At 35.3% G+C, this 23,920-nt stretch overlaps 1 protein-coding gene across 1 annotated transcript; it reads right to left on the reverse strand.

Annotated features, from left to right (window-relative positions):
- Nucleotides 1-11,972: 11,972 nt before the first annotated feature.
- LOC138858997 (uncharacterized) lies at nucleotides 11,973-20,661 on the reverse strand. The gene is made up of 2 exons (XM_070113115.1): nucleotides 20,451-20,661; nucleotides 11,973-12,936 (listed from the first exon to the last, which is right to left on the reverse strand). The coding sequence occupies exon 2, from the start codon at nucleotides 12,932-12,934 to the stop codon at nucleotides 12,326-12,328; it is 609 nt and encodes a 202-aa protein (XP_069969216.1). The 5' UTR covers nucleotides 12,935-12,936; nucleotides 20,451-20,661; the 3' UTR covers nucleotides 11,973-12,325.
- Between the last annotated feature and the right edge of the window lie 3,259 nt (nucleotides 20,662-23,920).

Consider the following 23,920-nt stretch of genomic DNA (forward strand, 5'->3'; position numbering starts at 1 on the left):
ATTTAGCTACTGGTCAATGCTACATTTGGTTTTGATGATTTGTTTTACTTATTGTGGGATTTACACATTATGCTCGGTAGAACGTTGGGCAGGACGCAATTAATATTCGGTTCATGGAAGCTCATAGAGACATTGTGAAGAGTGACCAAACTAAAGTCGATGCGCTCTGGAAAGAATTGGTTAAAGAGCTTAATGTACTTTTAAAAAGGTAAAAAACAAAAATTTCGCTATTCTAAAGAAGTTTTCTTAGCTAACATTTCATAAGGTTTGGATGGATTGGAAGGCTTTCTTCAGGAAAAAAGTTACCCACAACACTCCCGAAGCTAGAGCAACTGGTGGAGGGCCATCTAATAAATACACACTAACCGCAACGGCAGATACGATTGCCTAGTTGTGCGGCATATACACCGTTGTGGAAATTTTGAATTAAAAAGAAGTAAGGAAGGGCTAAGTTCGGATGTAACCAAACATTTTATACTCTCGCAAAGGCAAATATTTAACTTTATCTAAAATTATATCAATGATAAAATGTTTAAGCACAACTCTTCGTAAATTTACATCGCCTTATGCAGAAATAAGAAGTGTTGTAGTAATTTTACGAACTGAGCTGAATCGCAAATTCGGTCAAATTGAATACAACTCACATGCAGCTTTAAACACTCTCCTGGATACCAGGTTCAAAAATATAAATTTTCAAGATTCGCTTGCATGTGGTCAAGCTATATTAAAACTGCGAAATCTCATTAAAAAGGATACATTAAAATTATCCAGCGAATCTGAAGTGACGGAAAAATTCCCAATGCTCGGGAGACCATGTGGCAATTTATCTGTCTTCACCCATTTCTATTTTGAAAAGCAATCGGTTAGAGGAATGGGAATATATTCGTACTACATTTCCTCAGTTGTATAAGCAAGCACGTATATACTTATCCTTGTTGGGTCGTCTGTTCCTTGCGAGACTTTTCTCTAAAACTGATGCAATGATATGAAACTCCAGAAACCGCTGTCAAAAATGTACAGTGAGTGTCATTGAAAATCGTAAGGGCACACTTTTTAAGTACTTTATAGTCCAATTCCAAACTTCAAATAATTCCAATTTAATAGACTACTTAGCATGATATAAAATCTAAAATTCATTCATTCACAAAACTTTAAAATAGTAATAACAAATAACAGTTAATTTAAAATCCCTTAGCTAAGTAATATTCGGCCAGTAAAAATTGCACAGGGAGTATTTTTTTACTTTCAATGGAAAAAAATTATACAAAAAAATGAATTTCAATACTGAGGAAAACCTCTGTTAGTTTCAGCAGCTTGAACACGTTTGGGCATTTAATCAACCAACTTTTTAAAATAACTTTGGAGCGCGTTTTTGAATTGAAATGTTACAAATTGGCAGAGCTCAAATTTTTTGGTCCCAATGATTCCATACATGCTCAATGATGTGAAATCTAGGGACTGGGATGGAGTTTTCAACATTTTCGGGCAATTGTAGAGGGCCCACATTCGTGTAGAATATGCTGTATGCTTTGGGTTGTTGTCATCGTACAACTTAATACCCATTTTTTCAGCGCTCTGCTTGGAATTATATTCAGATATTTCCACTGATCCATACAACCATCGATGAACACCAAATTTCCCACACCAAGGGCAGACATGCACCCCCATACCATGACTGAACCTCTGCCATGCTGGACCATCGGTTGCATATTTTTCGGATCCATCGCTGTATTGTAAATTTAGACTCATCCATGAATAAAACATCATTCCAGAAGTCAGCATACTGCTTAAGATAGGTATTTGCAAATTCAAGACGAATCTTTCCGTTCCGCTCGTTAATTAAAGGCTTGTTACGTGCCACTCTATCGTGGAAATAATTTTTTCTAAGCACTCTCTGAATAGTTGAATAACTTACTTCATTTTTTTAAATAAAATTTAAGGTCTGTGGCAATTTAGGAACGGAAATGGTTGGGTCTCCTTAAATTCCCTTATGATCCATCGTTCGTCAGTCGCAGTCAGCTTCTACTTTTCTACGCCACGGCAGATGAACGGCCAGGCTAATCCGAAACATAAAAGAATGGTCTAAGAGGAATCATGGTGAGGTGGATTTTTACACTACTCAAATGATATCCGGGCATGGATAATTTGGGAAGTATCTATATAAAATGGGAAAAGTCGAAGAGCCGTCCTGTATATACAACGTCTTTTGTAATTTAAAATATCCTTCAAATTGTATAAGAAAACTCAATTCAATAACTTTAATAGCATATTTTCCTAGAATAATAATATTATAAAATAATTAGAATATTTCCGGAAAATATGGTCATAGGTATGTTTAGGTTTATTGAATATTCCCTTATTAATGCATATTTACACATATATGAAAGTCACACATCATTCATAATTACACGCTGATGCTTGCTTCTCCTTGCCCCGCACAAACAAATACTTCACTTTTTGTTTTATGCGAAAAGCAAGTAGAACGATCGCAGGCAAGGAGGGGTCAGTTTTTAAAAACGTTTGTAGTATGAATTTATGTGTACTGTATTTATATTTTTATGTAAGTATGATAATATTATGTCAATAAGCCCTATGATATCAGTATTTCTCTATACAAATTAAGCAATATAATGATCTGGCCATGCCATGGAATTAACGGCGAGTTCGCGCGGAGACCGGGCGGAGCAAGGAATTGAGTTCTAACAAAAGGAGTTGACAAAATTTGTTTGAATAGACAATGTCGGTCGGCTATGTTGTCAAGTTTGTCGTTTTGCAGTGCTTTGCTATTGAAAATTGAATTATTTTAAATACTACGATTACCGATTAGGCTACTGTTATTTCTATCTATTATCTACATCTACGTATATATCTATCATTTGTTTTTGTTAATAGGCAAATGCCAGAGAACATCTGCACATACATACATTTGCCGTTCCCTTATGAGGTGGTGAAAATTTGCTTGGCTCCTTCTTAGAGTGGTGTAGTTTGTTGAGTTCGCTTATAAAGAAGGTAAGGGTGTAATGTTATTTTTGAACTTGTGCATTTTCGATTTTCCCTTTTAATAATTTACATTTTAGTACAGTTAACATTTGTGCCTTCTCTATTCATTAACATTCTCTGACATAATCTTTGCTTGAAAATTGGTTTACCTATTATTTATTATTCAGCGTAATTTCAAACCACCTCATTTATGCCACGTAACACGTTTAGTAATCAAAAAGATTAGAAATATTATTGTAGCAACCAATTCGACTGAAAAAATTAATGGAGAAATTGTCCCATTGCCGCGTTGTGCAATGATACTGTTAAAATGTACGTTACGAATAGGACTGAATTAAATTAAATTTGTAAATGTTTTTAATAAAAATGTTAAATATTATTGTTGAAAATTAAGAATGATCTATCCTCTTTCATTATCTCAAATGTTATAAACTAAAAACTTTGAAAATTACTCATCAATCATTTTAAAATTTGGAGGTAATCAGGCCGGTTCTGGAATCCGAGTGAAAATGAAAATTAAATGAATATAAAACCGAGTGAATTTGGTTTTGGTGTTCTGAAATACGAGCAATTTGTTAATTTTTGATCTCGTTTTTATCCCATCTTACAAATGAATAAAAGCTTTCAAATTATTCAAAAAATAAAATAGATCAAAATAATAATAACAAGTAAGGATCAGCTAAGTTCGAGTGGAACCGAACATTTTATACTCGTGCAACTAGCAAGTATCAAAGCAAGGAAAATTTATATTAAAAAATGTTACGAAACAATTCAACATTCATTTTTCGGCGACATCGTCTATGGATTACAATCAAATTTGTATTTTATTAAATTATATTATATTTTACTTCATTAAAAAATGTTAGGAAACAATTCAACATTCATTTTTCGGCGACATCGTCTATGGATTACAATCAAATTTGTATTTTATTAAATTATATTATATTTTACTTCGCGTCTTCTAAAATTGTATTAAAATCATCTTCAAAGGAGATATATGAGATATAAACTCAACTGAAAAAGCTAAAATTAATATTGTGAGTTGATGTGAAAACGTTCCACAATTTTTAAGAAAACTTTTTCTTTTAATTTTATTAAACTATATTTTCGGCATTATATTTATATATATTATAAATATTATATGTTATATCCAATATTACATACTCTTAATAGAAAAAAATACTCCCTGAGTTTCATTACCATCACCAACATACATAACACATTGGCTTGTTCAAAATTGGCTTCATGCATCAATATAATCTCCATCAAGAGCAACACAATACCACTGTTGCAGCCAGATTTGGACGCCCACTGTGTTTTGCATTATTGCATTATAGCTTGAACGATATTTTTTCCCATCAAGAAGCAATGTAAAATTAAAACATGAAATTGTTTATTATCCATTGTTTTAAAATAACAAAAGTAGCGTCACTCTTAGCACAATAACTCGCAAACTAATAAATAGAATATCAAATAATCATAATATTTTAACAGCTGTTTTTTAAAGGTTAGTACTAACTGATAATGAGGCGAAGTCAAAAAAACTAACGCCATCTATGAGTAAGGCCCGATCAAAATCAGCCCATGTGTTATGTGGAATAAAACCAACCAGATGTTTGAAAATTCTGTGATTTGTTATATGAGAGCTAGGGAAAGTTTTCACCTGATTTTACTCATTTTAGGCACAAAGATGAAGCGTTATAAGGAAATACATCCACTTATTTTTATTGAAATGCATAGTTGCATACTAATATCATAAAGAGATTCTCTTCGAATTGCAATAATATATCTTACAGATTGACCGTTATTTCCGGTAAAAAGTTAGCACCATGCACTCATATTCCGGAACTGGGGGCTTGAACAGTCCGATTTTGACAATTTTTAGACGAAAGATAGTATACCTCAAAAGCACTATTTGTGCAAAGGCTTGTCCTAATATATTTTTTGGAGCTTGATTTATATAGTAAAAAGTAAAAAAAATCATATGGAATTTAAAATCTCATTGCAAGATGGGATTGTTAAAAAATTTTATGTACCAAATTTTGTTAAAATTGATCAAGTAGTTCCGGAGATATATGGTTTCGCTTAAATGTGGGCGGTGCCATTCCTATCGTCCAATTTCGACAACGGCTCCTCTATAACCTCCTTGTGCCATCACGGATGTAAAATTTAATGTCTCTGACAAATTTAGGTATTGCTTTATCGCACTTTTAGTAGTTTTTAATAAAACTGTTGTGGGCGGGGTTATCATCTGATTTCATCCATTTGCACACTGTCGATGGAAGTGTCAAAAATATTTATTCTATGCATTTTTGGATTATATGCCTTGAATGGTTTAGGAGAAATATGCATTTAACTTATTAGGAGTCAGGGCCACGCCCACTTTTCGAAAATGTTTCAACAATACAGGCCCTAATACAATCTTCTGTACCAAATTACAGATATATGTATGTATATCTTAATTAAATCTTTAGTTTAGTGCTTAATTATTTTATAAGTGTTCGATTAATGGCGGTTTGTGGGCGTGGCAGTGGTCCGATTACGCCCATCTACAATACCAAACCATATACAAATGTATATACATACATATGCACATATGCTCAGATGTTCTTTGGTATGCACATAACAAAAATTTAAATAATAAAAACGTAAGAAAGTCACTTTTGACAAGAAAATATAAAAATAAAAAGAGAGTATAAAAAATATCTGATAGGATTTGAACTTAGTCAAAATATTTCAAGTTGCAATAAGCAAGTGTGCTATAGAAGCAGCACCACAGCCGATATTCAAGTAATTTTGTCTAATCTGTGAACTCAAACTGCTATTGTTGTTTACTTGCTTCAAATATTCATATGTCTATATGTAAATATTCTTGAAACTGCCTTCCTTCATTCATATGTCCAAATATATTTGCATATATATACACATATGTACAAAGGTATGTCCCTCAATATGTCTTTCGCAAAAAATCAAACATTCGCCCAAGTGACAAAAAAACGTAGACGTACCATCTTCGGCCAATTATATTCAAGCGAACTCGAATAAGCCGTTATTTTCTAAGTATTTCATATAACAACCGCTGCGCCGCGCTATTTTTTCTGTGCACCTGGTAAACCACATTTGATATTCATATCGAATTCTTATCGCAAATGCGCGAATATGAATGAAATTGAATTTGAATTTGAATGTCTTCAGTAAAATTGAAGAGTTAAAATAATATTAGCGCGTTAAATAATATTTATATATTTTCCATATTATGCACTATTTATGGTATTAAATTATAAAATTTATATAAAATTGCCATTCATAAGAAATCTTTAACTACTTCTATATTTTCTAAGCACACTGCATTTAGTACTTTTATATGTTTACTTATTATCTTTGTTTCATAGATTCTCAACATAGCCCATTTTATCTAAACACGACGCTATGAAAATGCAGTCCAATCGGTAATCGCAATATTTCAAAGCAGCATAAGTCAACTTGCAATAGCAAACCACTGCAAAAAGGACAAACGAGACAACATAGCCGACCGACATTGTCGTAAAATTGTCGATTCAAACAAATTTTGTCAACTCCGCCAGATGCACCAAATTCGGCGTCAATATATATGCGAGCTCATATGTATATACATATGTATGTTTGTCGACAAAGTCGTCATTTGATTTTTTTCAACAACACAATATCCGCGCGAACTCGCCGTTATTTCGTTGGCTTGCCACCATGCACAGAGGCGTTTCAAGTGAGGGCTCATAATATATTAATATGTTGCTTAATATTGTAATTTTTAAAATACTAATACATTATGACTTATTGACGTAATATAATTAATAGATACGTAAAAATATAAATGCAAATAAATTCATACCTATAATCGTTTTAAAAATAAATTCGATTAATAAAAACTATCTGAAATAATTATGTGGCAGTGTGCCCTAACCACTCCTTGCCTGCGATCGTTTAACTTGTTTCTCGCAAAAAGCAAGAAGTGTGGACAAATGTCATTGTTTGTGCGGGGCAAGAAGAAGCAATCATCAGCGTACGTGTATTTAAGAATGTATGTGTTATTTTTCACATTTGTGTAAATACGCATAATAAGGAAATATTCAATAAACCTAAACATATGAATATATTTTCCTGAAATATTTTAATTATCTCAGTAAGTAAAATATGCTATTAATGTAATTGAATTTTGATATGCTTAGACTCCAATTAATAAAATAAAAAAATTAAATAAAATATAATTTACATGAGTTTTAGGATTCGAACTTATATGCTCGTACTCGGAATGAGCTCCTTCACGCTTACGACCTAAGCCACCACAAAAGTGGAAACGCGACCGCTTAGCCACCGTTTTATTGTTATCCTTTGTTCAATAAGCAATTACTCACGCAACGCACATACATAAGTTTGAAAAATTGCCTATTAAATGTTTATTTTATTATGAATTCTGGGGTTTTTACCGGTAATACAGATTTTTAATTCAGAAGGCTTTTCATAATTATAAATTTGTCATATCATAGAAATTGAAAACATAAATCTAAATAGGTATGCGCAACGATTTTTCATTTAGGAATATTCGTTGTGTCTATTTATAGCATTTCGCACATTGCGTGGTGTATTTTTCTTTTTGAAGTTATATTTTTCGATTTCTCTCATCTGGAATTACCAATTAGTACTCAAAAAGATTTCATTTAACATTTGCTCTCTATTTATTAACATTCTCTGACCAAACTTTTTATGGTGCCAACTAACATGTGTACCAAGTTTCAGCAAGATATCTTAAGTTTTACTCAAGTTACAGCTTGCACGGACGGACGGACAGACAGACAGACATCCGGATTTCAACTCGTCTCGTCATCCAGATCATTTATTTATACATATATAACCCTATATCTGTCTCGATTAGTTTTAGGTGATACGCACAACTGTTAGGTGATCAAAACTATTATACTCTGTAGCAACATGTTGCAAGAGTATAAAAATGAGTGCGTTTAGTATATTTGCAGCGATTGTTAGAGAGGTTGAGACTTTTTTCAAAACAAATACGAAAGCGATGATCGTCGTTTTTGGCTATTAGGTGATTTTGGATACGCTTTATAACTTCGTTTAGAGGTCCAAGTATTGGAACATCGCAATACACTTTCTGTTAACACCAGCACTTACTTGCCACGTTCACCCCACGTATATTCAAAAGAATTTTGGATTATATGTTTTTTTTTATGCTTTTTTAAAAATGTTCACAAAATTTATTTGTTTTAAATAATTAGCACAAAGATTCGCACTCCCTGGTCGCATACCAGTGGAGAGGTAAGAAAAATGTATGTAACAAGTTGCGTATAAAAAATGGTTGATAAAAGGAATGAAATGACACTCGCGCCAAAAGAAAGTTCGGTGTTTATTACTCGAAAGTCGCTGGGAGGAAGGGGCTGTCCGCTTCGAGGACAGATGTTTTGTACTGTGTGTTGTGTAGAGATCCTAGTCTGTGTGTGTGTGTGCGGCTGTATGATGAGTTGCGTGTGGTGTGTTGGTGTTCTGCTGTTTTCAGGTATGGTGTGTAGGTGTTCTGCTATTTCCAGGTGTGGTGTGTGTGCCAGTGTTGTCTTGTGTGCGGGGTGTCTGAGTTCTTCGGAGCGATTGGTTTGCCGCGGTCTGTTTGCGCCGCGGATTCGTGTGGCAGGCTGCCGACTGACCGCTCGTCTCGGGGTACGGTGAAGCAACGTGTGATGCTGCCTGCCACACATTTGGCACAAAGCCCCGAAGTCGCATTCCTGCGTTGTGTGTGTATGTGCCAGACCATTGTGACAATGCCCCTGCGCCTGGGCAACTTGGTAGCGTTGTGTCGGCGACATGCCTTTGAAGAGACCGCAGTGCTGCAGTTTGTGTGGACGGCGACAAAGGGGGCGGATGCGATAGGGTGCCTCTGGAGGAGACGAAACGGCTGCGGATGCTCTTATACCACTACGAGCGGTGGTTGACGGTGCGGTTGCGGCTGATGTTCGGGGCGCTACTGTTGGAATAACCCCAGGGCGAGACACACTGATGGCCGACCGCATTGTTGGCGTTGGGATTGAATTCATTTCTGTATCCATATTTACCTGTATTTAGAAAAGGCGTGTTTATTTACGATTCAGTGGTATAGAGTATGGATATCTTTCTATAAGTAACCAACTTTATTTGGTTTGGTGATCGTACTAGTCTACCCATTATTCTATTAGTATATATGATTGTAATTTGTCATATTATATTTGCGGTTTTTTATTTCGGTTTTCGGTTATTAGACGGATATTTCGATTTTTGCTTGTAGGTATTATTGAAGGGATGGTTTACTACTTGCGTTTTCGCTATTATTTGAGATTGGCAGGAAGCATAGTTTAACGAGCGATCTGGTTAGCGTTCCGTTTCGAGTACGGAGGTCAACTACTCGTATAGCCGCCATTCTGTAGGTTGAAGACAATCGTCATGGATTAAGACAGAATATCCAAGCTTTGACGCATTCTCCCTTAAGTTTAATTTAGAGTCGCTCTATGAACTTAAGCATGTAAGCGATTACCCTGAGTGCTCGGGGATACGAGGAAAATCGCTCAAGGATGTCATCATTCTGCAATGTTGCGTGAAAGGAGTAGATTTTTCGACTTTCTGGGGGCAATTATGTTGCGCATGGGCGATTGTGGTCAAGAATCAGGAAATTCTGTTAACCATCGGGGGCCATTCCACCAGAGGGTGGTGGTGACAAGGTGCAGGGGTTTGCACCCTCTTGTACCTAGATCAGCAGGATTGTCAGCACTGGCTACATGTCGCCAGGTGGCTGATCCTACTAGGTCAAGTACTTGAGACGTTCGGTTAGAAATATACGTCTTCCATGCATGTGGTGGTTTTTCTAACCAGGCTAGAACAATTTCGGAATCGGACCATAGATATAATTTACATTGTGCCAAGTTTAAATGCGTTTGTACAATGGACACGAGTTTGGCTAGTAGTGGCCCTCCACATAATTCAAGTCGTGGTAGTCTTATTGTTTTTAAAGGAGCTACTTTTGATTTTGCTACTAGTAAGTGGCTTGTGGTCGCAGTGTCCGAACATATATAGTTGCGCAATATGCCTTTTCAGAAGCGTCACAGAAGCCGTGTAGTTCGACTTTGTGCTCTGGGGCATAATTTACCTCCACCAGTTGCTCTAGCTTCGGGAGTGTTGTGGGTAACTTTTTTCCTGAAGAGAGCCTTCCAATCCACCCAAACCTTATGAAATGTTATCTTAAGAAAACGTCTTTAGAAGAGGGAAGTTTTTGTTTTTTTACCTTTTCAAAAGTACATTAAGCACTTTAACCAATTCCTTTCAGAGCGCATCGACTTCAGTTTTGTCACCCTTCACAATGTCTCTATGAGCTTCCATGAACCGAATATTAATTGCGTCCTGCTCTGCGTTCTTCTATTTTCCCCTTTAATAATTAACTACGTACGAGTATAATGTGTACATCCCACAATAAGTAAAACAAATCATCAAAACTAAATGTAGCATTGACCAGTAGCTAAATAAAGTATATTGAATACCGTTGTATTGACAATTTTATGTATAACGGAATTTAAAGTTTATATTTATACTATTTAATTAAATATTATTTTACGATTAATGGTAATACGAGAGCATATTTTAAAATTGCATTGGCGCTATCATGTATGGATGTTTTAGATACTATAGATTTTGTTGACTCTCTTTCTTCAAGAATCACTTCTGGATCAAATCCGGTGTAACCACTTTTCTTAAGCTCTTTATGTACCACTTTTATTTGCTCATTAATCTGTATGTAAATATTTTAATTAATCATTCATTAAATAATTGTTAAAAGGCGCTTAATTTATCTATTAAATTTTTTATAGTTTGATAATCAAAGGTAAGTTGTAAGCTGTAATCACTACTCCCATCAAAAGTCAAATTGTGATAAGTCACAAATTGAGTTACAAAATACAAATCTGACACAGAGGTCAGGTTGTAAAAAATGGACCTGACCTCGCCCTCTAATGGTGTGAATGCGTATCAAAGCTTCGAACACTAAACTCGGCGAGAACATTTTGTTTCTATTCACGGTGCACTGTGAAAATGAAGGAAATCGGGGGATAATAACTTTTACCTTTCACTAACTGTAATGTCCGAAACACTAAAAGTGTATATGTATATGCTGCAAAGTTATGCTACAGAAGCATTTCATGTAAATACATATATAAAATGTATTCGGTGCCCAAATTCTGTGATTAAAAGTTCGTTCAGAACCTAATGTTGACTTCATGTGTATGCATTAATTCGTGCGGTTTTTTTCTCGAAAATTAAGACTGTATTGTGAAAAAATTGTTATACATTTAATGTTCAAGGTATTGCCCATCGGAAGCTACGATGTTTGCCCATTTTTTTGGCAGTTTGTGGATCCCATCCCAAAAGAACTTCTCCGGCATGGAGGTCAAGAAAGAATCGAGCCAATTTCTGATACCCTGTTCTGAAGTGAAGCGTACTCCGGTGAGGGCATTCTGCATTGATCTGAACAAGTGGTAATCGGAAGGTGCTATGGCTGGGCTATAAGGCGGGTGAGGTAGAACTTCCTACCCACAGTTTTCCAAATAGCTTTTAACTGGCCGAGCGTTGTCATGATGAAAAATTATTGAAATTTTTTTGGTTTTCCGGGTCGTTCTCCGTCGTCTAAGTCGAAATTGCCACTTTTAAACGGCACGTTCGTTCGGCTAAAGCGTGGTCACCATAAACGTCTAGTAAAATACGATGGCGAAATAATACTAGTTACTCACTTTGCTTTATTTTTTCCGCAATACAATTTCACTTAAATATAATATAATATTTTAAAGTATTTAATGTTAAATGCACTTGACTTTGATTTGATATAAAATTTCAAAAATTTTAAATTCTTTAATTTCAATACACTTTATTTTGGTTTGATATAAAATTTCACTTTTATATATAATATTACAAAATTTTAAATTCTTTTAGGTTCAATACACTTTGGGGCACTTCCGAACAAACTTCGCTGCTACGGTTTTTCCTTTTCGAACTGGTGTCGAGAAACGAAAGATGAGAATTCTGGTCTGAACAATCCTTTTTGTTTATTTGGGTGGTGAAAAGATGATGATTGAAGTGTCGGTGTATAGTGTGGTTGGTTAGTTGTACAAGTATATGGTTGTGTTGGTGGGTGATATGGTGTGTTGTAGGTGGTGTATGATGTTGCATTGTGTTATGTTGTGTTGTATGATGTTGTACGGTGGGTTGTGAGCTTAGTTGTCGCGGGATTAGAAGTCGCATGAACATCCCGGCCCCCCTAGGCGAATTAATTGCCTAGAAGTCTCTGCAACTGTTGCAGAGTGCTCACTACGGCGTTCAATCCGGTTGCCCTTTGCCGCTGGTTGCGATGACCATAGGGTGGTGGAGGTTGCCGCGAGCGTGCCCCTCTGGATGGCTTCGGGCGATGTATTCTTTGGCGCTGGACGGGATTCCCTTGTTGTCTGTGCCGGTGACTGGTCTGCGTGGTAGACGGATTTGCTCGTCGAGGGAATCGATGGAACAGAGTATGATGCGGTCGTTGGCAATATTGGCACGTTCCGTCGGTTATACACTCAAAGGTGGAGTGACTATCTGCCAAGCAAGTCATACAGTGTCCGTGGGCTCTGGCGATCTGTTGGCGTTGAGCGGGCTTCATGCTTTTGAAGATGGTGCACCTCTTCAGGACGGGAGGTCGATGGCATAGACTGCATCGTGGAGGCAGATGCTCATCAAACTGCTCCTCGTTTGCATCCCTGACTGCTGCTGCAGATGATTGGCTGTGTGGTGCCGTGGCGCTTTGCATCCTTGGTGCTGCGATGGGTGGACCAGATGCTCTAGGCGCAGCAATTACGGACCTCACAGTCTTGGGAGCGCTGTGTATATCTTCTACGTCCATTTCTATTGGAATAGGATATTAAAATATGGTTTGGCTCATAATTTTGAATTATGATATTTGTTACTTGGCTTAAAAATATATATATATATATATATATATATATATATATATATATATGTATATGTGACTATATATGTTGTCGTTAATTTTGAATCGCGTTTGTTAGTGTTAGATTTGCATGTACGGATTATAAAACGGTAGTATTTCGAGTTAAACGAATTAATTGTCGGTTTTGATTTTATTTATGCGCTTGTCTTGGCGGGGTTTGTGTAATCGCTTCTTCGGTGTTCGGAAGAAAACACAATTTTACTAATGGTCGAGTTAGTATACCAGTTTGCGTTCGTACGTCTACTATTCTTATGTGACCATCTCGTCCCCGATGGACCTTTTCAATGCGGCCTAGTCGCCATTCTGTTGGAGGAAGACATTCATCATGTATGATGACGCATTCGCCCGTATTTGGTTCCTTCTGGATCGTTTTCCACCGATGTCTCTTATGGAGATCTTTAAGGTAATCTTCCTTCCATCTATGGCTGAATTCATGATGAAGTATCTTAATTTTTTCCCATCGGTCTATTAAATTGAGTGAGTCTCCTTCTGTCTCAGGTATGGCGAGAAGTGGAGCTCCTCTGAGGAAATGTCCAGGTGTAAGAGCTGTGAAATCGGAGGGATCTTGCGAGAGTGGTGAGATGGGTCTTGAATTTAGTACGGCTTCTATACGAGCGAGTAGTGTGGTAAATTCCTCATAATTAAATTTATGATTACCTGCCGTTTTCTTTAAATGGGACTTAAAGCTTTTTACAGCTGATTCCCAGAGTCCGCCCATGTGGGGAGAACAGGGGGGTATAAACTGCCAATCGATTCCTTGTGGTGCATATTTTTTAACAATTTCTGGGGAGACTTCTTTAGTAAATTTTACAAACTCTTTCTCTGTGGCTCTTTGAGCTCCGATAAAGTTTTTCCCATTGTCGCTCATAATTTTTGATGGAAATCCGCGTCGTCCGACAAAGCGTGCAAATGCTGCGAGAAAAGCCGCAGTAGACAGATCTGAACATAGCTCGAGGTGTACTGCCTTTGTCGTGAAACATACAAAGACAGCCACATACCCTTTCCTGAATGAGGAAGACCTTAACATAGAGGCCTTTATCTGGAAAGGTCCAGCAAAATCGACCCCAGTAATGGTAAAGGGAAGAGCAAAATTGCAGCGTTCAGGTGGCAAAGCTGCCATGATCTGCGTGCGTATTTTGTGCTTGTACAATGTGCATTGTTTACACATAAAAATCGTTCTTTTAATTTGTGGCTTTAGGCGCGGTATATAAAATTCTAGTCGGACCATTTGTTGCATCAAGCGATGCTCACCATGTAATGTAAGTTGGTGAAGATATATTAAAAATAAATAAGTAAAACGGGATTTCTCTGGAATTATAATGGGATGTCGTTCGTTATAACTAAGGCTGGAATTCACTAGTCTTCCATGTGCCCGGATTAATCCTTTAGTGTCCAAAAAAGGATTTAAAACGAGAAGTGAGCTTCCCTTATCGAGGGGTCGTCTTTCGACTAACTTTGATTTCTCCCGCATGAAATAGCGAGTTTGTGTATATGTAATAAGGAGGACCTTGGCATGTTGCATGTCGGAATGCGTTAGTTGTACGGAAGGATCATTTGTTATTCCTTTAACCTTTTGTTTGAGTCTTTGGATAAATTTAAACATGTAAGCGACTACTCTTAGTGCTTTTGGGAATGATGAAAATCGATGTAATATATCATCTTCATCAGGAGTGATATGAAAGTTTTCAATTCTCCGAATTTCAGGAGCTATTATATTGCGAGCGGGAGACTTTGGCCAGACTTCTTGTGATTCTGTTAACCACGTAGGACCGTTCCACCAGAGTGTAGTGCTGGTGAGATGAAGTGGTTTGCAGCCTCTTGTCCCAAGATCCGCTGGATTATCTGCACTTGCAACATGTTGCCATTGTGCTGGGCCAACTAAGTCTAATATTTGAGATATACGGTTAGATACATAAGTCTTCCAGGTATATGGTGGTTTTTCTAACCATGCTAAAACTATTTCTGAATCTGACCAAAGGTACATTTTGTGATTGGTTAATTTCAGATGGGTTTGGACAATTGAGACTAGTTTTGCTAAAAGAAGTGCCCCATTCAGTTCAAGCCGTGGAAGGCTTAGTGTCTTCAGCGGAGCAACTTTGGCTTTGGCTACTAAAAGACGTGAAGATATTTTGTTATCATATTCAGTGCGTACGTAAACTGTTGCACAATAGGCCTTTTAAGAGGCATCACAGAAGCCATGTAATTCGACATTATAGTCAGGTGCGAAATTTACCCATCGAGGAATTCGAATTTCCGAGATGGTATGTAGATTGTTTGCAAATTGAACCCACTTTGTTAAACGTATGGGTTTTACTTGCTCATCCCATTCAGTGCCGTCTTGCCACAGTTCTTGAATGAGGATTTTTGCTTGAATCATTATTGGCGAAAGCCATCCTGCGGGGTCGAAAAGTTTTGCCACCGAGGAAAGTATTTGACGTTTGGTTATGGCGGATATTGCAGATATTGACTCAATTGTATATGAGAATTGATCTGTTATCGCATTCCATTAAATCCCGAGAGTTTTTGTAGTACTGGCCTTTTCAAATTTAAGGAAGTTAGTATCTAATAAGTCTTCCCCTTTTATGTTTTTTATTATCTCAGGATGATTGGATGTAATTTTCTTTAGGGGGAACCCGGCTGAATTTAGTGCTTTGATCACTTGAGATAGTGATTCGCAAGCTAATGAGAGGCTGTGGCTACCTGATAGAATATCATCAACGTATGTTTGTTTTTGTAGCACAGAAGTTGCTAAAGGCAAATTTGTTTGACAGGTTTTTGCCACTTCATGTAATGTCCTAATCGCTAAATAGGGTGCACAATTGATGCCAAAGGTAACTGTTTTAAGTTTGTAGTCGCTGATTGGACTATTACTTGATTTTCGGAAGACTATCCGCTGGAAATCTTGGTCATCTTTATGTACTAAAATTTGTCTATACATTTTCTCTACATCTCCATTGAAAACACATTTAAACATGCGCCAATTTAGTATTAGCAGCATGAGATCAGGTTGTAATGTTGGCCCTGTGTATAGTACATCATTGAGTGATTTGCCTGAGCTCGTACACTTTGAGGCATTAAAAACAACTCGTACTTTTGTTGTGATTTTATCTGGTCTTATTACCCCGTGATGTGGAAGATAAAAAGATAGATATCTACCTTTAGATATTTTTTCATATGGTACAGCTTCTTCCATATGATTGAGGTCAAGATATTCATCCATCACGTCATCATATGCTGATTTAAGCTCGCTTTTCTTTATCAAGCTTTTTTCCAAGCTTAGGAATTGCTGGACTGCTGATATTCTCGAGTGGCCTAGAGCTATTGTTTCTGGAAAGGTGGGCTTGAATGGGAGTCGCACAACATAACGACCATGTTCGTTTCTTGTTGTTGTGGACTGGTAATAGGCTTCGCATGCCAGGTATTCTTCTGAAGGTTTTGTGATTTGGGGTAGTTCTTCTACTTCCCAGAATTTTTTGAGTTGACTATTTAAATATTCGTTTGAAATATTTTCAACTTGAGTTGTGAAGGAGTTAATTTTTTCTGTGACTTGGCCACTTAATATCCATCCAAAGATTGTGTTTTGGGCTAACAATTTATTAGAGATTTTCTCTATACCTTCAAGAATTATTTGAGGTATTAAGTCGCTGCCCAATAATATGTCGATTTGTGATGGGGTATGGCAGTTGGGATCTGCTAATTTGAGATATGAGCATTTTTCCCACTGTTTTTTATTTACTTCATAGCTTGGAAGCAAATTAGTGAGCTGCGGTAGAACAATGGCTTGTGCATCTATTCGTATATCCGCGTTTGGAGAGACTATGGTGATTGGGCAAACTTTATTTGAATTTTGTATTATTCTTCCGCCCATTCCCGAAATTTGAAAACTAGAATTTTGGACTGGCAATTTTAGCCGATTCTGAGCTTTTGATGATATAAAGGATCTTTGAGAGCCTTGATCTATTAATGCTCTTAATTTGAATAAATCTCTTTTATGTTCTATAGAAATGACCGCTGTGGGTAAAATAATTTTGCTTTCATTCTCAGAATGAAGCGCTTGAACTTTTGCTGCTTTTGAGCAACATGGGTGTTCCTCTTTATTTTCGGGATTCGGGATTTCGGGATTACCTGATTTGGTTGTCGCGACTAGGCCCGTGGTTTTATGTATATGATTTTGCTTCATATTTGTAAAATTGGTTATGTGAAGCAATGAGTGATGTCGTCGTTGACAGTACACACAACTGAATTTGCTTTCACAGTCTTTTGTCCCGTGAGAGTTGGACAGACAGTTGATGCAAAGTTTATGTTGTCGGACAAGATTGTTTCTATCTGAAACGGACATTTTTTTAAATTTCTCGCAAGATCTTATATTATGTCCTCCTTTACAGATTTCACATAATGATTGCCAATGGTTTGTTTGATTTGACACGAATGTTTGGCTTCTATTAACGTGTCTATTATATTGTGTGTTATTACTGACTTGGGGTTTAAAAAAGTTTTTATTTGAGTCATTTTGATGACCTTTTGGCTTAACTACCTTTTTATCTACTCGCTCAGCTATTTCGTACTGAGTTGTTAAAAATTCTTTCATTTGATGCCATTTTGGCGAGATCTTTCTTGCCACTAGTGATTGCTCCCATCGTAGCAAAGCAGCATCAGGTAGTGTCGCTGCGCATATATTTACTAGGATAGGGTCCCACGATTCTGTGGATACATTTTGTGTTTCTAACACAGATAAGCAATTAGTCACTGTCGAGTATAGTTTTTGAAATTCTTGGCAGGTTTCTTGTTGAATTTTTGGTAAATTCATTAAAATAGTTATTTGGTTATCTACCAATACTCTTTCGTTTTCGTATCTTTCGACCAGTGCATCCCAAGCCAGATTAAAATTTTCGTCATTCAAAGCGAAACGCTTGACAATACTGCCTGCTTCCCCTTTTGTTTTGTACCTGAGATGGTACAGCTTTTGTGCTCGTGAAAGTTTAGGATGGTTGATATACACGGCAGTGAACATGTCCCGGAAGGACGGCCATTGATCATAACCTCCATGAAAAACTTCAGTATCACAAGCTGGTACTTTTAAAAATATACCTGTATCTAGGTTTTCTTTTGAATTTGTAACTTCTCTCGGAGGAGGAGTAGTGGCTCTACATGGCCTTAATAAATTTATTTGGTCTAATATCATTGCCTTCGTAGTTTCGTATTGATCGAGGCAGTTTTCATATTTGGCTGATGCCGAAGCTTTAATGTTTTCTGGAAGTTCAGCGTCGTCAGTATCTAATATCGTATCGTACGCTGTCAGAACGCGTGCCCATATATTATCTATGCTTTGAATTTTTAAATTTAGGACTGATTCTGTATTGTCGTTAATGGGCGAAGCCGAAAACCGTGTGCAGTATCTAATAAAACTGTCACTTTCAGTTATGAACCTTGACAGTGAATTGTCTTTGGTTCTTTTTTGTTTTGCACCCTGCTTTGAGCGTGTAGCTTCTGCGGGTGTGCCTTGTGCTTTATCATCATCAGCCATTTTTGGAATTTCTAATGATAGAGGTGTTCGTTGTTTAACCTCTTTTGCTTTATCAGATTGCATTTATAAATCTTTGAATTAAATTAAAAGCTATTAGCTAGCTATTAAAATAGTTTTGTATTAAATATTTGCTATAATACGGTTGTAGTAAAAAATTTTAGTTTGCTACCCAAAGCTGTAGTTAAAAAAAAAAAAAAATTTTTTTTGTTTTTTTGTTGAAAATAATTGTAAAATTAGTCTGTTGTAATTTTTTTTTTTTTTTATCGGACAAGTCAATTTATTTTATTAAAATTTATGTCCGTATTATTATTATCTTAAAAATTGCCGAAATTGCTTACTGGGTATTCGTTTCACTCGCGAATAATTTGTATATTTTGTATGTATGTATATTCGTTTTTATTATATGTATCTATATACATTTGTTTAAAAGGAACGCGAAAATAAAATTGTTCTTAACAACAAATGTATATATATCTGCATACCTATGTATGTTAATTTTAATTTTCATATGTTTGTATATGCTAATCCGTTTTGACCGTATACCTTTTAGTTATATTGACATGTGTACATATACATATATGTACATGCATACATGTAACGCGTTTTTGTAAAGTTTTGCTGAGAGCGCCTATATTTATATATATATATATTTGTAAATATATTACTTTTTATGTATATTTTTTAAGAGAATATATAAGAGAAATGAAGAGCAAAAAGGTTGGGTTGCGGTATATATGTAGCGCGGGAAATATGCCAATGTTTAAGAAAATATGTGTACATACATAAATGCCGATAATGTTAGTGTTGTTTTTTTTTTCTTTCTGCCTTTGCTTATATGTTCTAAGCGATTCTGCTTGTTGCTTTATCGGCCCAAGGGGTATCGCTGGAAAGTGTGCAAGTCGATGAACTTGACTTATAAAATTTTTTGTACTTTTTCTAGTGGTGTGTTTGGAGACACGAATTAAGCAGGCAGGTATTTGAACAACATTGAACTTTTAGAAGTAGTTAATTTATGTATGTACCATATGATTATGTATGCCTATATGTATGTTGTTAAAAGGATGTTACTTACGGTTAATATTTTTCGCGGTAAAGTTTTAAAGCCCAAAATTTTGTATTTAAATTATAGGTATTTGCACATATGTATGTATGTATTTCTGTAATATATATGAGTTTTTGTTAGCCTTTGCTTATGCGTTATAAGCGATCCTGCTTGTTGCTTTATTAGCCCAAGGGGTACCGCTGAAAATATCACAAGTAGGAATACTTGACTTTGAAATTTTTTTTTTGTTTTTTTTAAAGAATATAACGGTGTGTTTGGATGCACGATATACGCTGAGGCAGGTACCGTATAATATATATATATATATATATTTTTGTTCTTTTTCAGTTATATCGTTCGGTTATTTATTTCCACCGAAAACCGATAAAACTGTATCTAACATACATACATATGTACATATGCGCATAAAATCAAATCGGAATGGACTCACTTTTTTTTCCGCCAAGGGTTTATGGGTGGCAATACTTCCTTTCCCTTTTTTTTTTTCATTATGGGTTTTTTGTTGTTGTCTCCGGCGTTTTTCCTGTGCGTTACTGTCCTTCTCTCTGCTTGCTTGGTGGATTTAGTTCCCGTGCTTTATGTTGATTTTGTTTCTTAGTTTGTGTTAAATCGCGCCCGTTTTTCATTTTTTGGTCTTTTTTTTTTTTTTTTTTTTTATATATTTTAGTTGGTTTCGCGCCCGTTTGTTGTAATTTAATTTAACCACTTAGTATAGTATGTATATTAGTACTTATGTTTTGAAAAGATTTCACTTTTTTATTTTATTTTTTTTTTTGATAGGTGCCTTTCAAGGAGGCTCGAAGGACCATTTAGTTACTCACTTTGCTTTATTTTTTCCGCAATACAATTTCACTTAAATATAATATAATATTTTAAAGTATTTAATGTTAAATGCACTTGACTTTGATTTGATATAAAATTTCAAAAATTTTAAATTCTTTAATTTCAATACACTTTATTTTGGTTTGATATAAAATTTCACTTTTATATATAATATTACAAAATTTTAAATTCTTTTAGGTTCAATACACTTTGGGGCATTTCCGAACAAACTTCGCTGCTACGGTTTTTCCTTTTCGAACTGGTGTCGAGAAACGAAAGATGAGAATTCTGGTCTGAACAATCCTTTTTGTTTATTTGGGTGGTGAAAAGATGATGATTGAAGTGTCGGTGTATAGTGTGGTTGGTTAGTTGTACAAGTATATGGTTGTGTTGGTGGGTGTTGTAGGTGGTGTATGATGTTGCATTGTGTTATGTTGTGTTGTATGATGTTGTACGGTGGGTTGTGAGCTTAGTTGTCGCGGGATTAGAAGTCGCATGAACAAATACTAATAGCAGTAGCTAGTTAGAAAACCGCACGAATTAATGCATAACCGCACGAATTAATGCATAACCGCACGAATTAATGCATACACATTGCAATTCAATTTTTGTCGTTTTCATAAAGTTAAGGATATGTATTAAATAACAAAGAAAGTGTTTCTGACCAGTAATTATGTTTCGTTCCAAAAATCAATGTTAATTTTAATGATAGTAAGAGGTGTACTATTTATTAATATTTGTAAGCTTTGATAGAGCTGAACTTCCGAGGTTCGACTGGGTTTGATATCAATATCATTTTAAAAATTAGTTGAATGTTCTAGCATAATATAATCCAATTAAATTTTTTAGCAAAAATGTAAGTGTCCAAGCGAGCGCTATATATATGGTAGTATGAGATGAGTAAAGTAACTCTTCCAAAAAACTTCTAGCGGTGCAGATACACATCTATAACAATATACTTAAAACAAGTAGACGCAAAAGAAGTGAACGCATTCAAATCGAAATAAAGAGAGAACCGTCGAGTTTGAAAAAACCTTAAAAAAAATAAAACAACAAACTTGTATTGGTGCGCCTCAACTCAAAAGGTGGGCGACACGAAACTCCAGGAAAAAACCAAGAAGAAAAAGACTTCAGACATCGCTAAAAGAAATTCCGTGCGATGAGCCGCCAGGACCAGTTTGTATAATTCTTGCATGAGAAGTGCATGTTTATTAAACTCTGATGAAAGTTTCGCAAAAAATTTAAATCTATTACTCTATCCGTTGATAACCAACCCATTAAATACACACCAGAGGAAGCCTTAGCCTTATATATTGATGTCGGTTACACGAGAAAGGTTAAAATGTACTTGCAAAATGGTACTAAAAAGCAGAATGGAAATATATTTCCTAGGTATGACGTTCACTGTATGCAAAAAAAATGGACATCCTAATGGTCTACAAATTACTGACCGTTCGTTCGAGGTACCTTTGCAAGGCGTGATTGATCATGCAGTGTCCCGAATATTTGATGGGCATTCCCAAGGTATTTCCAAGCACAAATAAAAACAACTGGTACCACTACAAATAGTTCTTGGATTAAGAATTTTTTGGAAAAATATGAAAACATCATCAACTCGTTATTGCAGGCCATTAACATTTAATTGTGAAACAACAGCAGATTTGGTCCGTGATGAGGTAAAAACGTTAAAAGTCAAATAGCTATAGATATAAAATAAAAAGAAAGTGGAAGGATATGAAATATGGTACAACATCAGTTTCATATAACTATGATAGATTATGGCAGAATTATCATCCTTAGTATGTAAAATATGTGATACAACACCAAAGAAAATGAACGATCTCAATGGCATAAAAAATCTGTCGTGCAAACAAAACAAAACCTGTATGAATTTGGCTTATCAACGCTGCACGCGTGGATTCGCTTTCTTGACTGCATTATGCATATTGGTCAGAGAATTATAATAAACAAGTAAGGAAGGGCTAAGTTCGGATGTAACCGAACATTTTATACTATCGCAAAGTTAAATGGTATATTCGTTTGAGACTTCTTTATATATTTTAATAATTAGAAGTAGGAACTGTTGCCTTAGTTATTTACTTTTCACTCACAGTGAAAATAATTAGAGCAATTTGTAAACTAAATTTACTCAAATTATGAGAAATCGTTCTTGTGCTTTTTGTATACGCTTATAATTGATTTTATATAAAGAAAAGAAATCGTTTTTGGACAATGAATAACATTTTTTGTTTATTATATCGATATTAGTATACATGTTTAGCTTAAAAATAATAAATATTAACAACTTTAAAAAGAATATAATATTATTATATTAATTTGTATATAATATTTACAATATTAAACATAAATTTTTGTAGAGATTCTTATACACATATCCAAATTATATTTCTTTTTTCTTTATACTATTTAATTTCTATCATATATTTATACAATAATGTCATATATAATAACAAATTATATATATAATTTAAATTTTATTAATTAGATTTTTTACATATTTTTCTTAAAATTGTCTTAAAAACTACTGTCAAAATTCCTATACCCTTCCAATTCGATTATATTTGGAAAAAAAAAATGAAGAACTATTGCACTAAGTCTGAAAACTTTAGTTCGAAATAGAGACACAAATACTGTCATGATAGCTGTGTACTGTCTCAAAAGTAATTGCATTTACACGGGAAGGATCCATGTTTGAAAATGCCCAATCAATTTGTGTACCGGCAGGTGTAGTTGAATATTCTACACCAAGCAGGGAAATAAAGTTTTTTTTTTGGAGCAGATTTCTTATTGCAGTCCCTGTAGACATTAAACAAATGTTAAAATCTCCAACAATTAGCACATTTTGATTACCTAACTCAGAAGTAAAGACTTCCTGAAGTTCTACAATTAATTGTCTGACAGAGAAAGCTGAATTTCTATACAGTACTAGAATATTAATATTGAAACATTTAAACAAAACCGCTTCTAAAACTTTACGGTCTGAATAAATTTTCTTTACAGCCTTTGATTCTATAGAGCAAGCTATACTATGCTTTGCATATATTATAATGCCCCGTTTATTTCTGTTGGTTGTTTCCGTGCTATCTATCCTCAGCTCGTTAATTGGAGTAAATCCTGGTATATCAAAACTTTCGCAAGGATAACTCAAAGTTTCTACAAAATCCCTCAGTTCCCTAAATACGGGATCCGATTCAGAAAATTTGTTAGGAGGAGTAAAATTTCCTATGATGAAAAGACCTTCTGCAGAAATAGCTCGACTACAAGCGACTTATATTGAAGCTCTAGGCATTCTGGGTCGAGTATGAACTACAACTTTATTATATGTAGCACCCTGACTTTTATGAATAGTTATTCCCTCAGCCGGAACAACTGGAAACTGATTTCTTTCAATTGAAATTTGTTCATTTCTTTTATATTGAAAAGATTTTAGAACTTTTTCAATTGGTGT

Source organism: Bactrocera oleae, chromosome 2 (assembly GCF_042242935.1).
Source record: "Bactrocera oleae isolate idBacOlea1 chromosome 2, idBacOlea1, whole genome shotgun sequence".
Taxonomy (NCBI): Eukaryota; Metazoa; Arthropoda; class Insecta; order Diptera; family Tephritidae; genus Bactrocera; species Bactrocera oleae.

Bases quoted from the DNA above. Each gene is read 5' to 3' on its own strand.
- LOC138858997 (XM_070113115.1), bottom strand. From the start codon at position 12,934: ATGGACGTAGAAGATATACACAGCGCTCCCAAGACTGTGAGGTCCGTA.